At 38.2% G+C, this 22,795-nt stretch overlaps 2 protein-coding genes across 5 annotated transcripts; both read right to left on the bottom strand.

The window, feature by feature from the left end:
* Positions 1-2,458: 2,458 nt before the first annotated feature.
* LOC112179547 (sterol 3-beta-glucosyltransferase UGT80B1) lies at positions 2,459-10,736 on the bottom strand. Of its 4 annotated transcripts, none has more exons than XM_024317999.2 (15): positions 10,502-10,735; positions 10,354-10,425; positions 9,205-9,298; positions 8,944-9,086; positions 8,108-8,178; positions 7,534-7,615; positions 7,241-7,342; positions 6,998-7,053; positions 5,988-6,010; positions 5,794-5,905; positions 5,308-5,523; positions 5,004-5,063; positions 4,184-4,223; positions 3,712-3,933; positions 2,459-2,740 (listed from the first exon to the last, which is right to left on the bottom strand). In XM_024317999.2, exons 1-15 carry the CDS (start codon positions 10,580-10,582, stop codon positions 2,684-2,686), a joined length of 1,431 nt encoding a protein of 476 aa, XP_024173767.1. In that variant the 5' UTR covers positions 10,583-10,735; the 3' UTR covers positions 2,459-2,683. The 4 variants fall into 4 exon arrangements, with proteins under 4 accessions (XP_024173767.1, XP_024173765.1, XP_024173766.1 ...); XM_024317997.2 differs by adding an exon at positions 6,470-6,504 and having other exon boundaries at positions 5,794-6,010; positions 10,502-10,734; XM_024317998.2 differs by lacking the exon at positions 10,354-10,425 and adding an exon at positions 6,470-6,504 and having other exon boundaries at positions 5,794-6,010; positions 10,502-10,736.
* Positions 10,737-13,930: 3,194 nt separating this feature from the next.
* LOC112179502 (basic blue protein) lies at positions 13,931-15,555 on the bottom strand. The gene is made up of 2 exons (XM_024317927.2): positions 15,287-15,555; positions 13,931-14,410 (listed from the first exon to the last, which is right to left on the bottom strand). Exons 1-2 carry the CDS (start codon positions 15,456-15,458, stop codon positions 14,208-14,210), a joined length of 375 nt encoding a protein of 124 aa, XP_024173695.1. The 5' UTR covers positions 15,459-15,555; the 3' UTR covers positions 13,931-14,207.
* Positions 15,556-22,795: the final 7,240 nt, after the last annotated feature.

The following is a 22,795-nucleotide window of genomic DNA, read 5'->3' as shown; positions in this document are numbered from 1 at the left end:
GAATCGTGACAAGGTAATTAGAGTTGAGATTTTTCATTCTATCCCTCTGCGCTAGTTTCCTAAATTACTCTATCCATGAATATGGTGGTCAAATTCAAGTATGAAAAATTTGTGGGGGCTTGTCACACATATAGATCGACTGCATGAACACGGTGTTTTAGGTTTCTGATCAAGATCAATAAGTTGGGCTTAAAGCGTGGCAAAATGACTAGGTTTACAGTTTTCATTGTATCTCTATATTGTTTTTCTTGTAACGTAGTTATCAATTCACGCAATTTATGGACACTTAGTCAAATCAAGCAAGAAAAAATCAACTAACGAAAGGATAAATAAACATAATCTTCAATAATTTTAGTTAAGATCATGAGTCATGAGTGACGATGAAAATGAATAAAATGACCTGGGAAGGAAATAAAGGAAATAGAGTACACACTAGAAAAGGAAGGAAATAGAGTACACACTAGAAAAGTAGCTAGCATGAAACTGAAATGCACATGCATGACTTGTACTTTTGTGTGTGTGTGTTTTATTTTGTCAACAAGTAGGATCCAGAATCATCTTCATATTGCCAACAAAAGTAGAAGGATCTTAGAAGCAACGCGACCGCGTAGAACGGAGTTAACTTATTACATGACAAAAAAGGAAGGGGGTACCGCTTTCCCCACTTATTTGATTTTTGCCGGTCGACTCCGTTTGCTGCCGTCCCGTGACGATTTCGTTTTGTTTTGGTCAAAGTAGCTGCGTTCACATTTTACCCTTTTGCTGGCTACTATAGATTCCATATGGCCTAAGATAGAGACCATATAATATTTATTTTCATTTTCAATAATAAAAGTAAAATATTTTATTTTTCATTTTCATTTTCATTTTATGTGTCATTATATATGCATTTCTTTTTCTTCTTGCAACATTTTCTTTCATAATTTTCATGTACACAGGCTCTAAAATAAAAGTTAGACCCTTGAGTTTTAGATCTCTGTTGTTATTTTTTTTTCTCTTCTTTCTCCGAGTTTTACACTTTTACTCATATATCCAATCAAAGTTATTGCATGTCTAATATGACTATTTTGTGATTGTCAAAATTCAAAAGATATGTACATTTAGTGTGTACGACACATGTTAGGCATGTTTTGGAGTAGATCACAGCAAACATTCAGGATAGGAGAGAGTTAAATGCGATGTAGGGTGAACAATTTTAAAAGTATGAAAGACATTTTAGTGCTTTGCAGGAAAAACAGAAAAAAATTTCAAATATTTTGAGTGTCACACCCACCTAATACTTTTTTTCCACATAAAGACACTAAGAAAGGTAAATAACAAAACTAGAGTTTGACTCTTGAGAAATTTTGTTCGATCTCTAGTTCCCAAAGTCCCGTGGTGTGCTCTAATTGTCTAAGCACCCAACTGAAAGGAAAGTCGGAATCACAATTAGTACATGTATCTAGATAAACAAAGCTACTTGAATTTGAATCTGAAGGTGAGATTTCGGAGCTCAATGGCATAGTCAGTAATTGAGGATAGAATTTAGAAACTAGGAAACGCCACGGCGGAGTCTATACTTTTGACTCTGAATTGTGTTATATCCTTTGATGGGGGCTTTTGATGCTTCCAGTAAAACTGGTGGAGTTGGGTTAGTGGTAGGTGATCATGGTGCTTCCATCTTGATGGGATGTTGGATGGCATGGAGCTGGTTCAGGTGGCTTCTCCAGCTCCGCCGGAGGCTAGTTCTGACGCGGGTAGCTTGTCGACTAGCCATGGATCATGGACTCAGTCCGGTTCGATTTGAGGCAGACTCGTTGGAGCTACTGCATGGGATTCAGACACCCTTGGATGCTTACATTGGCTTACGAGCTTTGTATGAGTGTAGTTTTATTCTCTTCTGTTCCATGCTGCTGCATTTCAGCATATTTATCGTGACTCGTGAGGCTAATGCTTTGTGTCATAAACTAGTCCGCTGGACGACTTGGCTAGTGCTCCTGCCTACTGTTTCTACAATTCATCGCCGCCTATATTGGCTGATTTCTCAATATTAAAAACTTATTTTTCTCCTCAAAAAAGAAAATAAAAAAGGAAGCTACAAAGGATGAAACCATTGGGAAAATGGAGCAAGGGTCATCTGGGTATTGCGGATAGGCCTACAGGTCTCCACTTTTTCTATGGCTGAAACAATGGAGGAAGGATCTGGAAATATGCCTCATTCTAGACGATTGCCTTCGTTTTCACAATTTAAAGTTACAACCAGAATAAATAACATTGCTACAGTGAAATCAATATTAGTTACTTAAAAGTAAGAGTGTAAGACTAGTTAGTTTAGCCAGAAGTTGGGTAATGCTATTGAACATGCTCTATCACTATAAATCTATTTTACCAAATTTTGTTCACCAAATATATGTCTAGTCAACACATTAATTGGTAAGCATAATTTATGAACATGACTGTTGCAGGAAGAAAAAGTTACTGAACATGAAAGTAAGACATCTTTTAGGCGTTTCAAAACTCTGGTGGCAATTTCAAACACAACACAAACACACATCACAGAATTTCTTTCTTACTTGAAAGCAGGGTTAATTCGAGCAAATAGCAAAAGTATGTTAAAAGTGACCGAATACAGTCATCTTTGTAATAGCTTTAAAAGCAAGATTGGCCACAAGTAAAAGAGCACTGTTGAAAAAATATGTCACACTCAGCTTGAACAACCAATCTCTTCCTTGATATACCTAACAGCATTTGAGACTCCGTCCTGAAAGGCAAAAGATAGTTTGATAAATCAGTTTCGCAACGCCATTCATAATTTCAAAGGCATCAAACCTTGAGAGCATAATCACAAACAGTTCTATGATGCCAGTTGTTCCTTCAGTAATTCACTCTTAGGTGCTGTGCAAAGGGAAGAGCCACACATTTCTTTACCAAGATTTGGTGCTAAATCGTGGAACTTCAACTATAGTTCTGGCCAAATTATATTCAGATAATTCAGATAAATTGTTTGTTACCAAGAAAAGCCTATCAGATATATGCAAAGTAGGAACATGTTCCCATGTAGTCTAAATTGATATTTGACAAGCCACGACGATATAGAATAAGATGACTGCATCAATGAGAAAGTCTCTACCAGAGAAAGATGGAGTCCTTCCAATTAGTGCAAGTGTGCAATGCATGCTCAGAGGAAAAGGTCCATCCACACTCTTAAAATTTGTATACATAGGAAATGGAATCATGTATTACACATATTACGGTCAACAACCTTGAAAAAACTCTTGACAAACATGTTGCACATTCACAAATTAAAAAGAAGCCCCCCACCCCTGCTCACCAAATCCAATTGAAATTATAGTGCAACACTATCAAGTAACAAGGATGATACTTCAAAAGGGAGTTTGCAATGTGATAAAATAAGGAATCACACAAATCATTTCTCCAAATCCTAATGCAGCAAGAGCTTGGTAGATAAATGATGTAACTATTGTGTATAGACTATTTATTTAATGCAAGGATGATACTTCAAAAGGGAGTTTGCAATGTGGTAAAATAAGGAATCATACAAATCATTTCTCCAAATCCTAATGCAGCAATAGCTTGGTAGATAAATGACGTAACTATTGTGTATACACTATTTATTAATGCAAGTATCCAAATCTGTACATGGCATACTTGTTTGGTCTTCCTGAAACCCACCAACAAAGTTAACCTTCATAAGCGAAGAATAAGTATTACCTCAAGAGATATTCTCTCAGAAATTTCTACAGCGCGTTCTCTAATTTCAGGAGATAATGTATCATGTATGACTCTTGATAGCATCTTGGCTGCTTCTTCGATAGTTTCGTCATCACTTTCTTCAGGAAGCAAGTGGCTCCTTTTCAACGGTTCTGATGCCACTCCAAGCCAAAACATTCTTTCTGCCCAATAAAACTGGTCTAGCATAAATGGACATAGTACCTGCATTTGAGATCAATAACTTTACTGAGTCGGTGTCATAGGAAGGAGATAGTACAATACTCCTTCAGTGCTAGATTTAATAGTTCTTCAGTGTTCATGGAAGCACTTGTATACAGCATTTTTTCTTTTTTCTTTTTCCCATTTGTCTTGATTATTACAACTGACATACTTGATGTCTTGATCAAATGAGAACTACATATTTCAAGACCAAAGACATACTAAGAAGTGAAAATATAATACTACAACTAACCTGTGGGATTCCTGCAAGTAGTGCTGCAGCAGTAGTTCCACTATTTCCACGTTTACAAGAAACAGAAAACATAATGTAAATAATTTGCTCGCTAAATATTCCCACAACATTGTGTCGTGATCAAAAGCCTTTAGTTATCATCTAGACCTTTCAACTGGTATGAGCTTTCAATTTCGTCCAAGTTATCTTAATTGATCCAAACATGCATATTATATAATCTTTTAACCAAATGCAGTCCCCACCATGGATGCTGTGAATGAAGGCAGACAGGTTTTTGACATATTAAGTTTCCTGTGCCTAACATGGCCTAATATGCTGCTATAGTAACACCATTCAAAGCATCGCTCCCTTCCAGTGAAGAAGACTCTGTAATTTCCACTTAAAACCCCTCTTGCTCCCTTTATGTTCTCCCCTCCCCTCTCTCATCCTTTGAACGGAATACCAGCAATGGAAAGACTTTAAAACCCTCAAAATAACACCAAATATGGAATTATTCAAGAGGCTTGGGTATTGGAGTAGCATCTTTTGTAAAGGAAATTTGTTCATTAGTTTGAGAAATTGCCTGACAAAAGAAAAATCGGTACGAAAGTAATTTGGGTAGCTAAGTATTATTTAGGTGATATGCAACTATAATAGAGCAATACTTCAGGTTAGTTTCATGAAGTGAGGTTCTCAACAGGAGGACTGAATCGTTGTGGTGTTTATGGACAGTGGTGAAGCTGTGGGTGCTGGAGGGCTGAAATTGAAATTTCATTATAGTACTTGAGACAAAACAAACAAACAAACAAAACAAGAGAAATTACAGTAAGAACATGATTACCTTCCCCCATGATGAATTGCAGCCGCACATCCAGAAAACAGCCACATGTATGGTATAGAACTAGTTGACAAGGTAAAGAAAATGTCATCCCAGAGAGGAAAAGAATAATCATTGCAGCTGATTTATTTAATATTCTGACACACACAAATGCCCCAAACACTCTTCACTGATCCGAGCTTGAAACTGGACCTTGAAGATGCTCAATTATAAAATTCAGATTCCTCATAGCTTTTTTATTAAAAGTAACTCATTTTCTTTCATCAATTTTCATGTAAAGCATGCAATGGATATATGAGATTCTCACCCAGAAAAGCAGAACAATCGTTCGTGGAAGAGAGAAACGCAATCGTCATTAATCTGTTTGTGGGTCATGTGCGATGATGAATCAGCAGCAATAGCTCGGATTGCTGCATCTAAAGGCTTGTAGCCAGCAGTAAAAAGGATAAAACGATAAGTTGTTATCTTGAGGACAGATTCAAGAATACGAAGAAATGCTTGAGGATTCTTCAAAAATCCCATGCTGCAAGTACAATGGGAAACCAGATATTAGCACAGAAACAACACAACAACAATATATAACAAGGGTACTGTACACTACAAGTTAATCTTGCATTAACACTTGAGAAATAACTCATTTAAGTAGCAGAAAAATTACTACTTATAAACTATACTAAAAGGATCATATCACATTATAATTCAATCAAATCAGACACTACAACCTGATATTCTAATACTGTAATTCTAAGAATGCATTAAACCAGTTGCAAATAAATCAAGCAAAGGAACTTGCCTACCAATAGAATTCAGGCCAATAAAAACAGGTGGCATAGGCGTAGGAGTCTTCAGAAAATATTGCAAGTGAACATGAGTTGGGCACATTTCAACATTTGTGTACAGATCCCCTGAAGAAACAAGCCTTGAAATTTCACTGCACTTCTTACATGAAAATTGCCATTCATTAGGCAGAAACCAAAAGCCACAAACCCGAATGCTCGATGGCCAGTAATCTGTCAAATGAAAAACAACAGTGAGATCATTTCAATAGTAACAATAAAACTCTGCTGGGTAGATCAACTTCCTAGCTTATGAAGTACAGACTTTTCAGAATCCTTATAGTTCCAAGAGTCATTTAAATGGTTTAGGACTTTTGACATCTATTCGGTTAGACTAGTCCTAATCTGCTGCAACAGCAAGCTTATGAGAATTTTAAGGGTGTAAAAAGCTGTAAGAAGGCAAACTCAAGCAGTACACATAACATAATTTGAGAAGATATTTTCAGGAGCATGATTAATGCCTACTGGCATCATGTGTAGAACCATCACCTTCACAATTGTACAATCATGCAATATCAACATTTAAAATCAAATTTACTAGTAGAAAATCAACCTCTATGTCCATTCCATAAACGTAATGTGATATTTTTATTTTTATTTTCCAATTTTTTTTAGAAATACAAACATGTATACCTGGGCACTCAACAACTTCTTTGCTAAAACCATACCTGTGAAACAATAGTGAAAAATTTTCATAATAAGTATTATGTCTCTCCTTGGGAGGAGAATATGTATACATGTATATATACATATAGGCTGATCGAAAGCTGATGTCTGCAAGTCAGACACATGAAAATAGTAATACCACCCCATCAGGGTCTGCCCTGAATGGTTCTGTGTATGTGTGTGGTAAAGATAACAATACTAATATCACAGAAGTCATGCATGAAAATAAGAGTAAACTTTAGTTGATTAGTTAGTTTGATGGATAGTAAACCACAATAACTTTTTCGTTGCAATTTTAATTGGCGATGCATCTTGTATCCATGTTTGTAAAATAGCCTCAGTTACCTCATGAATTTAGATGTCACTAGTACAGGATACTTTACGAGAAACCTTTAAACCCTACAGAGAACCCACCCATCCCCCCCACACATACACAAAACTGCTCTTGTGTTTTATTTATTTAGCCTATATTTTGGGTGCAAGTTGAAAACTTACAAAAGTCGGGGAGACAGTGGCCTATCATGCCAAGTGGGGAGACCCGTTACTGGATCCTGCATTAGATAAGGTAAAACAAAGGGTTTCAAGAAAAGAAATATATGTAAACCAGAGGGCCATGTGACGAAGGAAAATACTAAAACTAAGGTCATGTGGGATGAAACTTCACAAGTTATTTAACAATCACTAACTGTTACAATTTATTTAAGCATCAAGAAATTTTCGCATCAAAGAGACATTAACTGTAAAAGGGAAAGCACTCAGATTCAAATGGTCACATCTCCAGGATCCCCAGTGTTCAGTGAAAAGAGGCCACATCCAGTGGATCACGTCTTTCCAACCAACCTATGTGCATTAAAAGATGTAAAAATTATGAATCACAAACTTATATTGTTACAAGTAGAAAAAATACAAAAAAGAATAAATAAAATTCACTAGTCAATTATGATGTACACTAACAATTCATTGAGGGAGATAAAAGAAAGAAAATTCACTTGCAGAAGCAGTATTTCCATATATCTACTTTAATTAAGTACCTTCCTGAGGTTAGGTTCATGCAGGTATCTATACAAGTGTTGATATTCCTTTTTAAACTGGCGCTCAAATGATGAAGGTGCACTGAAAGTAAATTGAAATAAAAAGTAACTAGCAATGATCAGGCAAGTTTAAATGCTTAAGTATAAAGTTCGTACAGAGAAATTCACTTTGGAAGCTTTGAATAATTAAAAGTTGAGAGAGAGAGAGAGAGATTCTTGCTCGTACATGCAAGTGCACACTTGCAGCACAATAGGATGATTCAGTCCCTGTATAAGTGTATATACTTCTAGAAGCTAGTGTTATCCCGAGAATTGGATACTGAGGATATAATATAGTTGCTTTTAGACTTCATATATATCTTCAGACACGTGGACGTCAAGCTAATAAGATTTTTTTTTTATATGATGAGGACCACTGGTTATCAAGTAGAATTCCATGTGGCCCTTTCATATCCTGAGACTTTCATAAAACAGGAGATTCCTGGGGAAAAAGAGTAGATTGCAGGGCAGATAGTCACAGCATATGTGTGCACAAGATCTGAGTAAAGTAAAGATCCAAAGAAACATCTACTACCTGTACGGAACAACATAAGGAGCAGCAACCATGCAGCGGACACGGAAAAGCTCCGCAAGACTCCAGCCTTCCTGGACCATCACAGAAAAAACCCAGTGTTGTTACCACATGATCACAGGTACTGTGAAATTGAAACTGGCTGTGTTACAAATCCAGGTACATATGGTTCACAGTATATGATCTCACATTGGATATCTAACCATGCATCCCCATATATAAAATTATGACTGCACCCATAACCAATTTGTTCTGGGTTGGGCATATCAATTCTAACTTTAACATGGTATTAAAGTAGCAAACCATCAACATGTGATGGGCAAGTAGACCACACATGCTCCCCACATCACCAAATATGATTGATTCACATGTTTGGCTCTATCCGACCACACATGAGGGGAATGTTAAGCATACAAGAAACCCACATTGTGTATTCAAAGGTTTGCTCTACTTGTAAAATATCAGCCATCTCCACCCATACTCCATAGGTTTTTGGGCTGGAAGTTCCAACTTAAAGGAGAGTCATACTAGACAAGAAGATGCCCTTTTTTTTTTTCTTTTTTTTTTTCTTTTTTTTTGTGGTTTGACACAAAGAAGTTGACCGATGTAGGCATTGAAAGCTATGCATTTGTATTGATACATGACTCCAAAAGTTGTAAAGCCAATCAGATAATTACAAAAAATTATTATCATGTTTATATCTAACATCCTTGCGTATCGATTTTCAAAAGTTTTATTATTTATACTTGCTTCATATATGTCGCTAACGTATCAATCCATGGAAAGGATAACTTTGATTCAAATTCAAAAAATATAATAAAAATTACAAAGGAAAGTACCAGAGCAAAGAAATTTATCACAATGAAATCACCATCCATGCTTGGGCCTGATCCAAATATCGTTTCAACTACCGAAAGACATTCTTTTCTATGTTCTCCAGAAAATAACTTTTTCTGCAGTGAAAGAGGCAACTCTACAGAGCCTGGTAAGGCAAGAGATCCAATGAGAAATTTGCAAAAGTACTTTCTACCTGTTTCTTAAACAAATGCTATCATATTGAGAGTTTGAGAGAACAATGAGAGAAAGAGAGTAATTTGAACCTGTAGTATCATGTTTCTGATGGATAGAGAGAACAGGTGGTGATGAAATTGGAAGATAGGAAACATGCTTCTCAGCCAAGTGACAACGTAAGCTCTGCATAAAAACCAGCAAATAAGACTAAAAATATAGCTCAATAGCATATCAAAGAAACGAATTTCATTTGCATGAACATTTCCATAAGATTAGGTAATATGAACATATCAATCTGAACATTTTGTGAGGAATAGGGAGCTGCTGTTTCTTCTGTTCTTACTATTAATACTAGTAATAATTTTGTGAGGATAATTAGACTGCTAATAACTTGACTTGCAACATGTCAATTTAGGATGGTATAAGTAGTCAATGCTGAACCCTCTGATTTAGGATTGAAACACTTTCATTTAAGTGTTTTGGTCCTAAGAGAGAGAGATATTCAGTTTTTTTATTCACTTAAAGTGAATCTATAGAAACAAACACTCCAGTTTTTTATTAAAGTCAGAATAAGCAGGTATATAATTTATTTACATGTAGTTGTTGGCCAACAAAGTAGAGCTGAAAAACTGCAAGCTCTAAAAAGTGTCAAGGCCTGCAATATCATGGGACAAATCATAAATTCTTGTAATTCAACGATCAACCTGCATTTGAGACCTACAATCTCCCTAACTGTTGTTGAACAAACTTTAAATTCCACAGTACCCCGTACGCAAAAGACCATCTCTAAAACTTGCAGCCTTGGGATTATATGACAAGGTTAAAGGATGCCTAGCATAATACAGAAAAGGAAATGTAAATGAATATATGAATTTTTTGCGTTATATGCTACTTCATTGGAGTTCGAATGCAGTGGACAATGCAAAATTGTGGGATTTACTGAGCGATAAATGGGACAATGCAGTGGCCTAACTCTGAGAAAAACGAGGGTGGGTTGTATTCTTGGGCCATCATGAATGGTGCTAGATTATTCCTTAAAGAGGTGAACAAATGTCATTACAAAAAATAATGAATGAGTTGGGGTCAGAGGAGTCTGCAATTGTTTTTTGTTTTTGGAGTCCCAAAAGGTTGTTTCTTAGGTAATCCTAGAAGAATGGTCATAACAAGAAACAAAAAATCTCTAGCATTGATCAAATATAGGAGCCTTAAAAAATGGACAAGAGTTTACAAAAGTAAACCTCGTGAGCTGAATGTGTGATAAGAACAACTTGGTACTGTCTCTGGTCGGAAGCAAAGGCCGCCGCAATGGCCTGCAAAGAGAGGAGAGAATCAAGATTATAGTCTCAAAACGGAAAGAGAGAGAGAGAGAGTGAGTCGGCGACTTACAGCAATTGGATAGACATCGCCTTTGGTACCGAAAGCCATGAATACAGCAACGGGTTTCGTCCTCTCCGTCTCAACCTCCATCACTCTTGTTTTTTGGCAAAGGGGTGTTAATCAGCTGGAATCCTTTTTGAATTTCAGCCCCTTTCTCCCGAGTTTAAACACCCACCAATGGTCCTTCCGGTCACCTCCAAATTTGCTACTAGTCCTTTTTTTTTTAAGGGTAACCCAATAACATTTCATTCATAATTTTCAAGACCAGACGGGCATTTCAAAGTCTTTCGCTATGTAGTGAGCGTGGTTGATGTTTTTGTTTATTAAATTATTGTTTCAGTTTAATATGTAAATTTAGTGTAATGTAATATGTGACTCAAAAGAATGAATCTGTATTGACATTTTGAGTTCAGTGCATTTTTGTGTACTTTTTTTAAAAGAAAAAGATAAAATTTCAAGTATTTGGTGTTGATATCTGAACCATCACGTCAAATGTATTTGTGTTTGTTTAACTTGTTATTATTTGTGCTTGAAAATTGGGACATAACACAGGACGACAAGTAGATCGCTTACTCGAGGAGGATTTCGATAGCCAACTAGCAAAGCCGTATTTCAGTGAGTAGACCTTTGCTTTTAAATTATGTATGCATGCATTATTAGAGCATATTCAGTGCACCGATGGTGGACATTCACTAGCAGGTCAACCAGCATCAAAATAGGTGACCTGATTTTTTCTCCACCTCTGCGCCACCTCTAGCAATGAAACTGGTCCCAAAAGAACCGCATGGTCCCGTCTAGTCACCGCTCGAGCTTCACCACCCTCCATAACCTCTCACGGTGGTCTTTCGAATAGGATAACCAAAACAAGTTGCAACTGGGTTCTTCCTCCTCCGACCACCTCGATCTCTGCCACAACTTGAGTCATTGGTGGACCCAATTCAAAACAACCGGGGGCTTATGCACCCACTGACTCTTTGCTATAACTCCTATAAGCATAGTTATACTAGCACATATAGATGATCCATCATATAGATGCCCCCATAGCCCAATATTTTCTACGCTAAAATAAAGAGATATGCCCCAATACTTCAAATAATATATATATATATATATATATATATATATATATACAGATTTTATCCAGAGTGGAGGTCCGCTTTGAAATTAAAGTGTGAACTTCCAGTTTTGGGTCGCTTTTAGGTCGTACATCCACATCTCGACTGTTCAGTTTTTAGGTACTAGTGTATAGATCATCTCTGCAAATTTTCAGCCAAATTGATGATCGTTAAGGCATTGATTACTATCTTAAAGTTAGTACGGTTCAGGTTGATAGATTCAGTCTGTCGATTGGTTCACTAGTCATCAGTTAATTCTTCTTCTAAATTTTCTTCCATTTTCTTTAATTTTCTTGCTATATATGTGTGTGTGTGTGTGTGTTATTTGTTTATAGTTTGATGACTTTTGCATCTGGCTATGTAATTGAATATCAATATCAATATTAGAGAAGGCCTCGATCTTTCGGCTTTTTATTCTTTACTAGGTAACATTCCGCGCGATATTGTGAGCTAGGAAGAGCTCTTTTATATATAGTAAACATTAACTAAAAGTATTATCGTTTTACATATTACGTTTTGTAGAATTGTGAAAAGAGTCATATTCTTAGAAACCCAAACCATCATGTTTCATTCGTCCATATACAATCTCCACTTCCATTTTAATACACAGTGAAATAGTGAATTCTGGCATATATATAGATTTCATAAAATAGAAATGTTTGTCTATTTACTTGTTTACAGTTTTCAAAAAATTGTTATTCTATTGACCAAAAAAAAAAATATCGCTAACCAAAAATGTGTCTTTTTTTATTTTTTTGGTCTGGAGCTAAACAAAAATGTTCTTTATATACAACTTACAAAAATGGTTAATTCTTGGCAACATATTCTACATTAATTCTAAGGTCGAAAAAATCAGTTTACATCATGAGTGATGAGGTCTTCATTGGCGTCATCTATTTTGGTTCATCTTCTTGGAAGTTCTCTTCTGTGTTAGTGGAAGCTTCTATAAGATGAGAATGTGATGGACTGCTACTTAATTGGGTAGTAATTAAGATGAGAAAAGAAAAAAAAAATTAGACTACAAAATGTAAAGAGAAGCAAGATATTTGATATAAATTAAGTAGCTGTTTATCTTAGGGACATGAACATAATGAAGTTTGATACCTGAAAACCGCAATATGGTTTAAGACAGGTCTCTATTGCAGGTTAAGCTTGCCTCAATTGATTACAGAAAAGAGTTTATGTATATGAGTAATGACACAAAAAAAGAAGCTTATAAAACTCAAAATTACCGGCATATATCAAAACTCAAAATTCATCAACTCGTTAGCTTATAAAATCAACTCTGAACTCTAATCCGATTATACCACAGAGGAGCAAAAGGGCTTAGAAGCTTGAGAAGACTGTTGCTCCCATATGCACTAAGAATTAGGGTTGTTGAATCTTTAACTTTGTGTCAATCACAATGTCCAAAATGGTGGCCGTGTGTAGCAGCCATTGCAAGCGTGAGTTTGCATGTCTTGGTACTACATAAACTGGAGGGACAATTCAGTAAAAAAGGCGTGTAGCAAGGGTAGAAGTGTCTCTGCACTGTAGTATTGTTCATCACTGTTCATTGAACAGTAAAAATCTCATTTTACTTTAGAATATGTATAATTTGGGCGGCTAGATCATACTGCTAGTTGATGAATGATGGGTGTGTTGTTGTTGAAAAATCTGTCAAAGTGAAAAGAAAAATGGACACTGTCATTTACTTTTTATTAGTCAGTAGTTTTATACGTTAATAAGTCACTGTCATTATTAGGCAAGATGAGATGGGCTTTGTCCCGATCTGTGCACTCTAAGTGCCTTGTTTACTATGACCACTTGACTAGGTGGCGAGTTCCCAAATGATCGCAACATTCCAGTGGCAAGATGAAGCCGAGTTTTACTGGATTGATTTTCTGGTGGCAACATAGTGGGAAAACTAAAAGAACTAGTAAATTATGGCTCTGCTTGAGCTTTATCTTTCTAGTATTTCACCACAATTGTAAAGTGAATGAAATAGTCATCAAAGTATTTTTCACTAATCGGTGCTTGTTAGAATACATAGAATCCTATTATTATCTCAAGTTGTTCTCTTAATGCTTATTGTTTCAGTGTGCTCCATATGTTTTGCGGTTTCATTAATGATTAAGACTTGAGGACAGCTATGGCCCTACTTTTTTATTTATTTATTTTTTAAAGGCACCTTATAGCTTAATTAACTCTAGGAAGATAAGATATCATTCTTTTCTTTTCATTTCTTTCCTTTCCACTCCCACTAATCATCAAAACGCATGCACCAGCAGATGTTACTTTGTCACCAGTAGATTTTCTTCAAGTTACTTTATGGCAATATATATATATGGACCACAAAACACTAAAAGAGACCATTTCTTTAAATTACATATTAAGTCTCCCCAATGTTATTTCTTCCTCCACAATAGTATTGACGGAGACATCGAGTCTATATATTGACCCTTAACAACTGATCCAGCTTAGCTAGCAAGCTAGTACATAGAGTGGATATATTAATATACGTAGGAGATGATCGATAATATTGAAGCCTAGCTAGTATAGGCCAGATAGATATAGTGTTAGCTTAGCTCTAGCTTTAACTTCCAGATCATCATCGATCTCTAGGTTGCAGTAACGGCAACTTTCATGCCAGATTGGCAGTGTCCAGGGAAACTACAGATGAAGAAGTTCTGTCCTTTCGCAAGTCTGATGCGATCTTTCCCAGTTTGATACACTTTGGCATTTCCTGGAGTTGTACTACATTTCTGGTACCCCACTTTGTTCACAGCTACCACATTGTGAGCGGCAGATGCATAGTTGAAAACTACAACCAACAAATAATGAACATATATAAGTATATATGATCAGCAGGTTGATGCGATCTACGTCAATCAGCTACATGGAACATTTCTACAATACATGCATGCATGACATGGTGAAGATATTCCAACCAAATCAGCAACCATTTTAGTGAACACATGAAATTTGTATTAGTTGATTACTAGATCCTCTCCCAAAGCATATTTTTCTCCTTCCCTACCTAAGCTTTTACAAAGATTAAAACACGTGTCACTCTGCATATCCAACGGTCTACAACAGAGCTAGTTTGTCTTTTTATATTGTTTATCTTATTCTTCGATCTCTTCACTGCACCCCTGTGGAACCGAAGTGCTGATCTCTCTCTCAAATCAGCAACCTTTTTAGTGAACACATGAAATTTGTATTAGTTGATTGCTAGATCTAGGATTCTAGGCTAGCTAGCCAAATTCCTCTCAAACTTCTATCCCAAAAAAAAAAACAAATTACTCTCAAGCTCATACAACTCTTTCCCAACAACTTTTTCAAAACTACCCTTTTTTACTCAACAGTACTTCCGGTACTACATTCCGTTCTCGTTGTTCAAAACTCAAAATTAAGGAAAAATAATACTTATGATATCCACTTTCTTGAGTAATTTTTCAGAAGACATATGGACATAACTCATATAAGGGGTGTGGTTTGTGAAAAACTATGAGTGTCAATTTTATTCCATTTTTTATGTACTTAAAGTCTTGTTATCCATATTAAAAATACGTATTATCCGATCACTAAACTATAATCAAGAAAACACTTGCAAGTTGCAAATATATACACAAACAACTTAATTATTGCAGTAGGAAAAAGCTAGCAAAGCTTAGGAGGGTTAATTAGTACAAATTACCAAGTATGTCACCGGCTCGGAAAGTCTTTCCTCTCGGCCACGCAGCAACGTTGAAGGTCCAACCACCTCTGTCTCCAACAGTGTAGGTCGCCGCATCGGCCCACTCCGAACTCAGCACCACCAACACAAACACCACGAGCACCGCCGTTGCACTGCCTCTTCCCATAGCCATATCAGCTTCCCTGCTCTACTCTCTCAGCTGATCTCTCACTCTCTGAGATCTGTTTTCACAGTAGTACGTGATACAGCTAGTTGATGAGTTTGATGAGAGGGTAGCTACTCCCTTTTAAAGTTTTAATGAAAGTGGGTAGTGGACTAGTAGGGTCCCATAGGCGCCTCTACACGCACCAACCAAAAGGCAGGAGGCATGGGGAGGATGGGGTCTGCTTGCTAAGAATTAAAAGTCATTAAGCATCTGGACCTATCACCCAGAAAAACTGTGCATACGGCCAACCCTTGTTTCCTTGGCCAGGCTACTCCACAAGTATATACGTACATACCCAGTCCACAGTCCACACTACTCGACTCGATCTTAAATTTGGGACTGATCTACTCGACTCCTAAGTGGGAAGTCGGCAATTAATGTACGCCAAATTCAAGGCTGGAAGAAGATAAGTTCTCAAGAATAAACCAAGTATTTACTACGTGACAATATTTTCAACCAGAGCAGTATTCGATGCCCTAAAATAATGCCAGAAACACATTAATTTCTTTAAGAAGTCAATTAGGGTCGACTTTGTGTGGTTTTCTGGCCGCATTGTTTGACGCCGGAGAATTGGGCCGGGATTCATGCCTGGCGCTCTATAGGGATATACTTTGGACTTCTGGAGCAGGGTTTCATTCATCAGAGTTTCTTAAACCGAAAAATGGTTTAGTATTATTGGGGTTAAGGAGTGGCTAGGTAGTTAATGTATAATGGACGATATGATTAGGATGAAATTAGTTGCGAGGAATTTAGGATTACCAAGTAGGGTGGATGTACAGAGCACACCACGTACGTTCCATAAATGTACGGTAAACAAGAATGCGACTGATACTGTATATTTGGTCCTCCTATGAAAAATACGGGTCTTTGACCCATAAGGATTACATACTTATATTATCAATTAAGCAACCATGTGTTTTATCCTTTACAAAGCGACCAAAATATAAGAATTGTTTAAGGATATCTCTATTTGTGTTTGGCCCAAACTCTAGGTTACTTGACCTAATGGTAATAGGGTTTAATTAGAAGAATCTAGTGATTATCTTTCCTTGTATGCTTCTAACTCTATGCATTGTAATCCTCTATATAAAAATGCCCCTATTATCAATGAGAATACACAGCGATTATCTCTCAATTTCTGATTCCCTACAAAACGTTATCAGCACGAAGCCCTAACCCTGAAACAAATAGCCAAACCCTGATTCAAGAAGCTAAAAACCTTGAATCCGAATACAAAACCTTGTAGCCTTTTCTGACTCCACCTCACACCTTGAAGCACTCGATCCCAGGAGTCGAGAACCGGCGGCGCCACCCCAAGAACCGGCCGGAAACCTACCGAACTGGCCACCGGAAGCTCGATACAACCTGCAGCAAATATTCCACCGATTCACCATCTTCTGGACATCCAATTTTAACCAAATTTCGTCAGCAAAACTCTCTCAACCTGAAGATTCTGGAACAGGAAGAAAAAGCACAAAAACCGAGCTAAAAGTTAGTGAACCGGTCGACTGAATCTTCTGCAGAAAACCGGCAGAAAAGAGAAAGAAAAAAAAAAAAAAGAGGAAGGAGGCAGCCCAAGCCGAGCCCAAGCCGCGACCCACTGACCTAAGCCCAGAGGTCTGCTGACGTCAGCGTCCACGTCATCCCTGCACGTCAGTTCCGCACTACCACGTCAGCGCCGCACTGCCACGTCAGCTACCCGGTCAACTCCAGTCAAAGACGGTCAACCCTCCGGTCAACGACCGCCTGCGACTTTTTCCAGGGACATTTTTCCTGCCAATTTTTCCTGTCAAGATTTCCGGCAATTTTTCAAGGTAAACTTTTCTAAAAGTTACCGTTTTTGAAGTTTTTCAATTTCTTCTTCTTTTCTCGGGGACTTCCATCATCCCTTCTCCTACCCCCCTTTCTTCTTCATAGGGGAGACCAATAGCCGAACTGTGGGGGTTCGTGCTCACTTCAAGCTTGGAGCTTGTAGAGTCCTCCAAACTTAGAGTTTGTTGAGAAGAAAACGATCGACCACATACATCGTTGTTTCGATCTAATCCAAAACCCCTCTTGGAATCGGATTTTCTTGGAAGCGACTGCGCTCAGAAAATTCGTAATTTCTTGGAAGCGACTACGCTCAGAAATTTAATAGTTTTTCGTGGTAGCCTTTTTCGCTCCGAAACTAACCCTAATCTTGTGTTGTTTTTCAGGATGAGTAACCTGAACAAGTTGAACTTCGTTCCACTAGAGACAACTGGCGCAGGATACCATAGGTGGGTCCGAGATGTGTGCCAACATCTTAAGGCTGATGGACTTCTGGGAGCCATCCAAGAGCCTAGTCAGAACGTGCTCTCCATTGAGCAAGCTACTGCTTTTGAAGCAAAATAAGCTAAAGCCATAATTCTCATGACAAGGCACATGAATGACGCGCTCCAAAATGAATACCTCAATGAGGAAGACCCAAGAAAGCTATGGGTAGAACTTGAGCAGCGATTTGGCAACGTTCGTGACTCCCTGCTTCCTGATTTAGAAGTGCGATGGCATAGCCTCCGCTTTTGTGATTTCAAGTCTATGCTTGATTATAACTCGGAAGCTCTTCGTATCAAGTCTCTGATGGAATTTTGTGGCCAAGCCATAACTGATACGATGTTGATCGAGAAGACTCTCTCTACCTTCCCTGTCTCTGCACTAATGATTTCAAAGAATTATCGGATTGATGTAAATGCAGGACGTATCACAAGGTTTCATGAGCTCATTGGTGCCATGAACGTAGCTGAAAAGCACGACAATATTCTTGTGAAGAACTATAATACTAGACCCGTGGGAACTAAGTCTATTCGGGAGTCTAACTATAGTTACGCCCCCAATGGAGGACGCAAGGAGCGAAACCCTAAGAGTAGGGAAAATTTTGGACATTCTGGTCCATATGTTCTCCCTAAAGAGGAAGGAAATCGCCAAGAGAGGCATGCACGGAACCGTGGAGGTCAACGTGTGAAGAGAGAGAGAGAGAGGCGGAACCTCCGACCATGGTGGTAACGCCACCAAGAGCATAGGTTGTCCAAATCGCGCCCCAAATGGCACCTCGATCAAGGGAGCCTGACCATAATGATGTTTGTTTTCGATGTGGATCAACTGGACATTGGGCCAAAGCATGTACAGCACCCCAGAATGTTGCAAACGCATACAAGACATATCGTGAAGCAAGGGAAGCAAATTACATGGAACAAGAAGATCAAGATGGCGATCTCGATCTAAGGGTGGAAGACTACAAGGATCAAGACCGAGAAACTAGCAATTTTGATTAAGTATTTTTTTTTTCCAAGAGATGTAGGCGATTGCCATATTACTTTTGTAGTAGATGCCAATGATATTAGTCTTTCTTCAAAGTAGGCGTACTCAATGTAAGTGTGATGTTTAGGAAGGTTTTGAGATAAGTGGTACTTAAGCGAGCTTTACTCCACCGACATCTCTCTACTCACCTAGTCACATTTACATTGGAAATACCGAAAGGAGTTAGACGACTATCATTGTTTTGCATTAACTAGTTTATTTGATTAGATTTTCTTTGATCAAAGAAACAATGATGTACTCCGTTGGCTTATGAATAAAATTTCGAGTTCTTTTCATTATGACTCAATTTTGATTATGAGCATATTACTTTGTGACTACGATGGCTGGGCCATCAATATTAATTCAAGGACATGGAATAGCCCAAGTTCCACTTGCCAAATGGCACCTTAATTACTGTCACAGAAACTCTCTACGCTCTTAGGGCAAATTGCCCTATGAATAGCCAATGGATTCTATGCAAAAACGCATGTAGAGAATGGAGATGAGTTCCTTTGCAAATACCTCTAATGATTGCGAACAAAGGCGCATCTTAGAGAAGTTTATGTGTCTCTCCAATGGACTCTATGTCACTATTTGAGCTATTAAATCCAATAAAGTTATGAGAGAAGATCTCTTGGATTTAGACACATATTGGCTTTGTCAAGACAGGATAGGTCATCCTGGTCATGATATGATGATCCGTCTACTAAAGACTTCACTCGGACATCCATCCTTTTGAGCAAAACGAAGCAAGAATCTGATGACACCATAAAAGGCGCCAACCATGAGCATAACGCCATGGTTGTTCCTCCTTGTGGCCATGACGCCATACATGCTAATTTCCATGGCTCCAACGCCATAATGGGAGATGTAGTCACACATTTTGCTTCTAATAGCGCTACAGACGCTCAGGCCCAACCAAAATCCTCATTGGTCGCTTCTAAGGCCTCTCACTCATTTTGCAAAGCCAGTTCCTTCGGGAAATTAGGACTGAGACCGTCCTACGCAAAGGATATGAAAATACTCATTCTGTTCTTACATCAAATCCATGGGGATTCTATGGACTGATTCAACTAACTTGTAGACGTTTAAATATCTCATGATGTTGGTTGACACGCAAACACGCTGGTCACGTGTCGTGCCATTGTCCACTTGTAATGCTGCTTATGCTACACTCCTAGCACATATCATATGACAACGGGCTCACTCCCCAAATCGTCATATTCAGTCAATTGGATTTGACTATGCTGGAGAGTTTATATTGAAGACTTTCGATGGTTATTGCATTGGGACTTATGTTGGACATCATATTCCCATGTACACACCTAATTGGTCTCGCGGAAACGACTACGATGATAGTCTGGACATTGGTAATGCGCACCACTCTCCTTATATCCGCTTGAGGTGATGCAATATCGCATGCAGCTATGCTAATTTGTCTACGACCTAACGCCACTCACTGTACCCCTACGTTACAGCTAGTGACTGGGTACAAGTATTTTGTACTTACGCACATTTGAGTGAGCCATTTATGTGCCCATTGCGCCGCCACAGCGAACTATGATAGGTCCTTACAGACGAATGGGCAACTCAGTTGGATTTGAGACTCCAACAATCATCCGCCACTTAATGCCCTTGCAAGGCGATCTCCTTACCGCTAGATTTGCGGATGTCACTTTGATGAAACAGTCTTCCCATCGTTCAGGGGAGATAAGAACATAGATGTTCAACAGGAACGACAGGAATGGTCGTGGTCTGTCCCCACTATGTCTCATCTTGATCCCTATTAAAGTGACGAGATCACACAAACACTACTAGAATAATGCCATTAGACATCACCACTATTAAATCGGTCAGGATTGCACCTGATGTTAAAAAACATGTTAACATCAGTTTGTGAAGAAACCGATTTCTATGGTTATTATAGACATCAGTCACCAAATAAAACGATGAGAAAAGTTTTGTTCGAAAAATTTAAAAAAACGCGGAGGGACTAAGTTTTAAAGTTTGAGAACGCGAGGACTAATAATTTCATTTCCCCCCACACTTAGTATTTTTTTCCGCTTTCTCTAAAACTTTCGAACCCTACCTCCAGCAGCTCACCTTGTCGACCTCGTCATTCTCTAAAACTTTCGAACCCTACCTCCTTCTTCAGCAGCTCACCTCGTCGACCTCACCTTGTCGACCTCATCATTCTCCAAGCCGCCTCCGACCTGACCCCGAGTCCCCGACGTCAGTCTCTGACCCCGTGTTCCCCTGCCTCGCTCTCTGACCCCGAGTCCCTATCTCGTTCTCTAGACCTCTAGACCTCGAGCTTGATCTATCATCATCTACACTCCCAGTCCGATCGATCGATCTGTTTGCCTCTTTCTCTCGCCAGTCGCACTGAACCTAGTCCAAATCGCTCTCTCTCCGCTCGAATCAACAAATTTCTCTCGCTCTCCTCGCACAGAAATACAAAACCAAAGAGATAGAGATCCGTCTCCTGCTCAAAATCTCAAACTTGCTACTGCTCCGTTTATTCTTTTGAGGTTGTTTTGGTAAGTCTGGATCTTTTCCATTGCTTTAGTAATGGGTATGTTATTTTTAGAGACTTTCTGTTTCTGTTCCTTCTTATTCAATCAGTTTAAATTTTGCCAATCCAATTCAACACAGACTCAGTCCGTCTCATACTTCATTTGCACACCATATATACTCACAGTATGTATATGTTTCCTACAGATCGATCGACTTTGGTTCAATCTTGAATGTCTAATTGCTAGCCGGGTTCAATTCTTATTCATTTGCTTCTGAGATCAACATCAGAGCCAACCCAGACTCGATTACAGAATTCATCAGTTGAGGTGAATCCTCATCAGTATATACAATCCAACTTATTGATCTCTTCTTTTGCAGGAACCATATGTCTTTTGGGTGACCAAAGAGACAGAAATTCAGGTTAGTCTCTCTCAGGTACTTCGGCAAGTAAAGCATTGGATTGGAGAAGTTGATTCCGATTATGATAATGTGAGTGTGTTTCTCTTTGAAAACTATAAAAAGTAAATTTCTTAGTGGTAAAACCATGTAAAGCTTCAAACTTTGAAGTTTATTGAGTTAATCTTTGTGATTAGGTAGTGTTGGTTGGATTGGATTGTGAGAATGAAGGAGTAATACATCTGAGGCTCTGGTCTGAGCCATTCTTTTTTTTTTCTTTCTGAGAATTTCAAATGCTTTCTTAGTATGCTTACCTTGACATACTCACTACTGATCTTTACTAAGTGACTGGAATTTGGCAGAATCTCTCACAGTAGAAGCAGTGCAGTGGTTAGCTTCAGTAACAATGGCCTATTATTTTAGTAATTTGCATCATTCTGAGAGAATTCTACATGTTTTTCTTCCTAAAAATGATCACTTTGTTGTTGAATTTGCCTCTTTTTTCAGGTATATGGATTAAAGGGTCCAAGACCCAGATACCTAAGGGCTTGGAAAGCAATAAGGAGATTGGGACATTTTGAAGTCCCTCAAGCTTGTTGAGTGTGTAAGTTTCTCTTTTCTTTGTTTGCTTATTTTATCAGTGCACCCTTTTGCATATATTTATGACCGTATAACCAAGATTGACTTCCATAAGTGTAAGTGGTGAGAGGAGAGAGTTTGTGAAAGGGACTGTGATAGAGATCGAAAGAGACTCTGAGAGCGAAGAGGCTCTTTTGCTTTAACCACAACACTCCAATAGCTCAAGTCAAACTCACCTGCAGTCTATTTATTCTCTTGATTTGACGATGAAGGTCTCTAATCTGACGATCCGTACTATAGCATTTAAAAGGTAATCCCGATGTTAAAAGTTTTCATCTTTTTAAGTTTTTGGCTTCTGGTTTTTAAGAGGTAATCCCAATCTTAAAGTTTCCTCGCCGATCTGCTTGCTTAGAAACTTGAAAAACAAACATACTCATCAGAAGCTTGGTTGAGATGGAGGAAGAACAGAGGGATGAGAAGAAATAGTCGCTATCTCT

The sequence above is a fragment of the Rosa chinensis genome, chromosome 7 (genome assembly GCF_002994745.2).
Source record: "Rosa chinensis cultivar Old Blush chromosome 7, RchiOBHm-V2, whole genome shotgun sequence".
NCBI lineage: Eukaryota > Viridiplantae > Streptophyta > Magnoliopsida > Rosales > Rosaceae > Rosa > Rosa chinensis.
The sequence above is the reverse complement of the archived record's forward strand: the minus strand, read 5'-3'. Positions and strand labels throughout refer to the sequence as shown.

Coding starts and splice junctions, on each gene's coding strand:
- LOC112179547 (XM_024317997.2), bottom strand. CDS start 10,582: ATGGAGGTTGAGACGGAGAGGACGAAACCCGTTGCTGTATTCATGGCT. Junction 9,299..10,353: donor TCACACATTCAGCTCACGAG/GTTTACTTTTGT, acceptor GTTTTTATGCAG/AGCTTACGTTGTCACTTGGC. Junction 7,054..7,240: donor TGAGTGCTTTCCCTTTTACA/GTTAATGTCTCT, acceptor TATCTAATGCAG/GATCCAGTAACGGGTCTCCC.
- LOC112179502 (XM_024317927.2), bottom strand. CDS start 15,458: ATGGCTATGGGAAGAGGCAGTGCAACGGCGGTGCTCGTGGTGTTTGTG. Junction 14,411..15,286: donor CCGAGCCGGTGACATACTTG/GTAATTTGTACT, acceptor TGTTGGTTGTAG/TTTTCAACTATGCATCTGCC.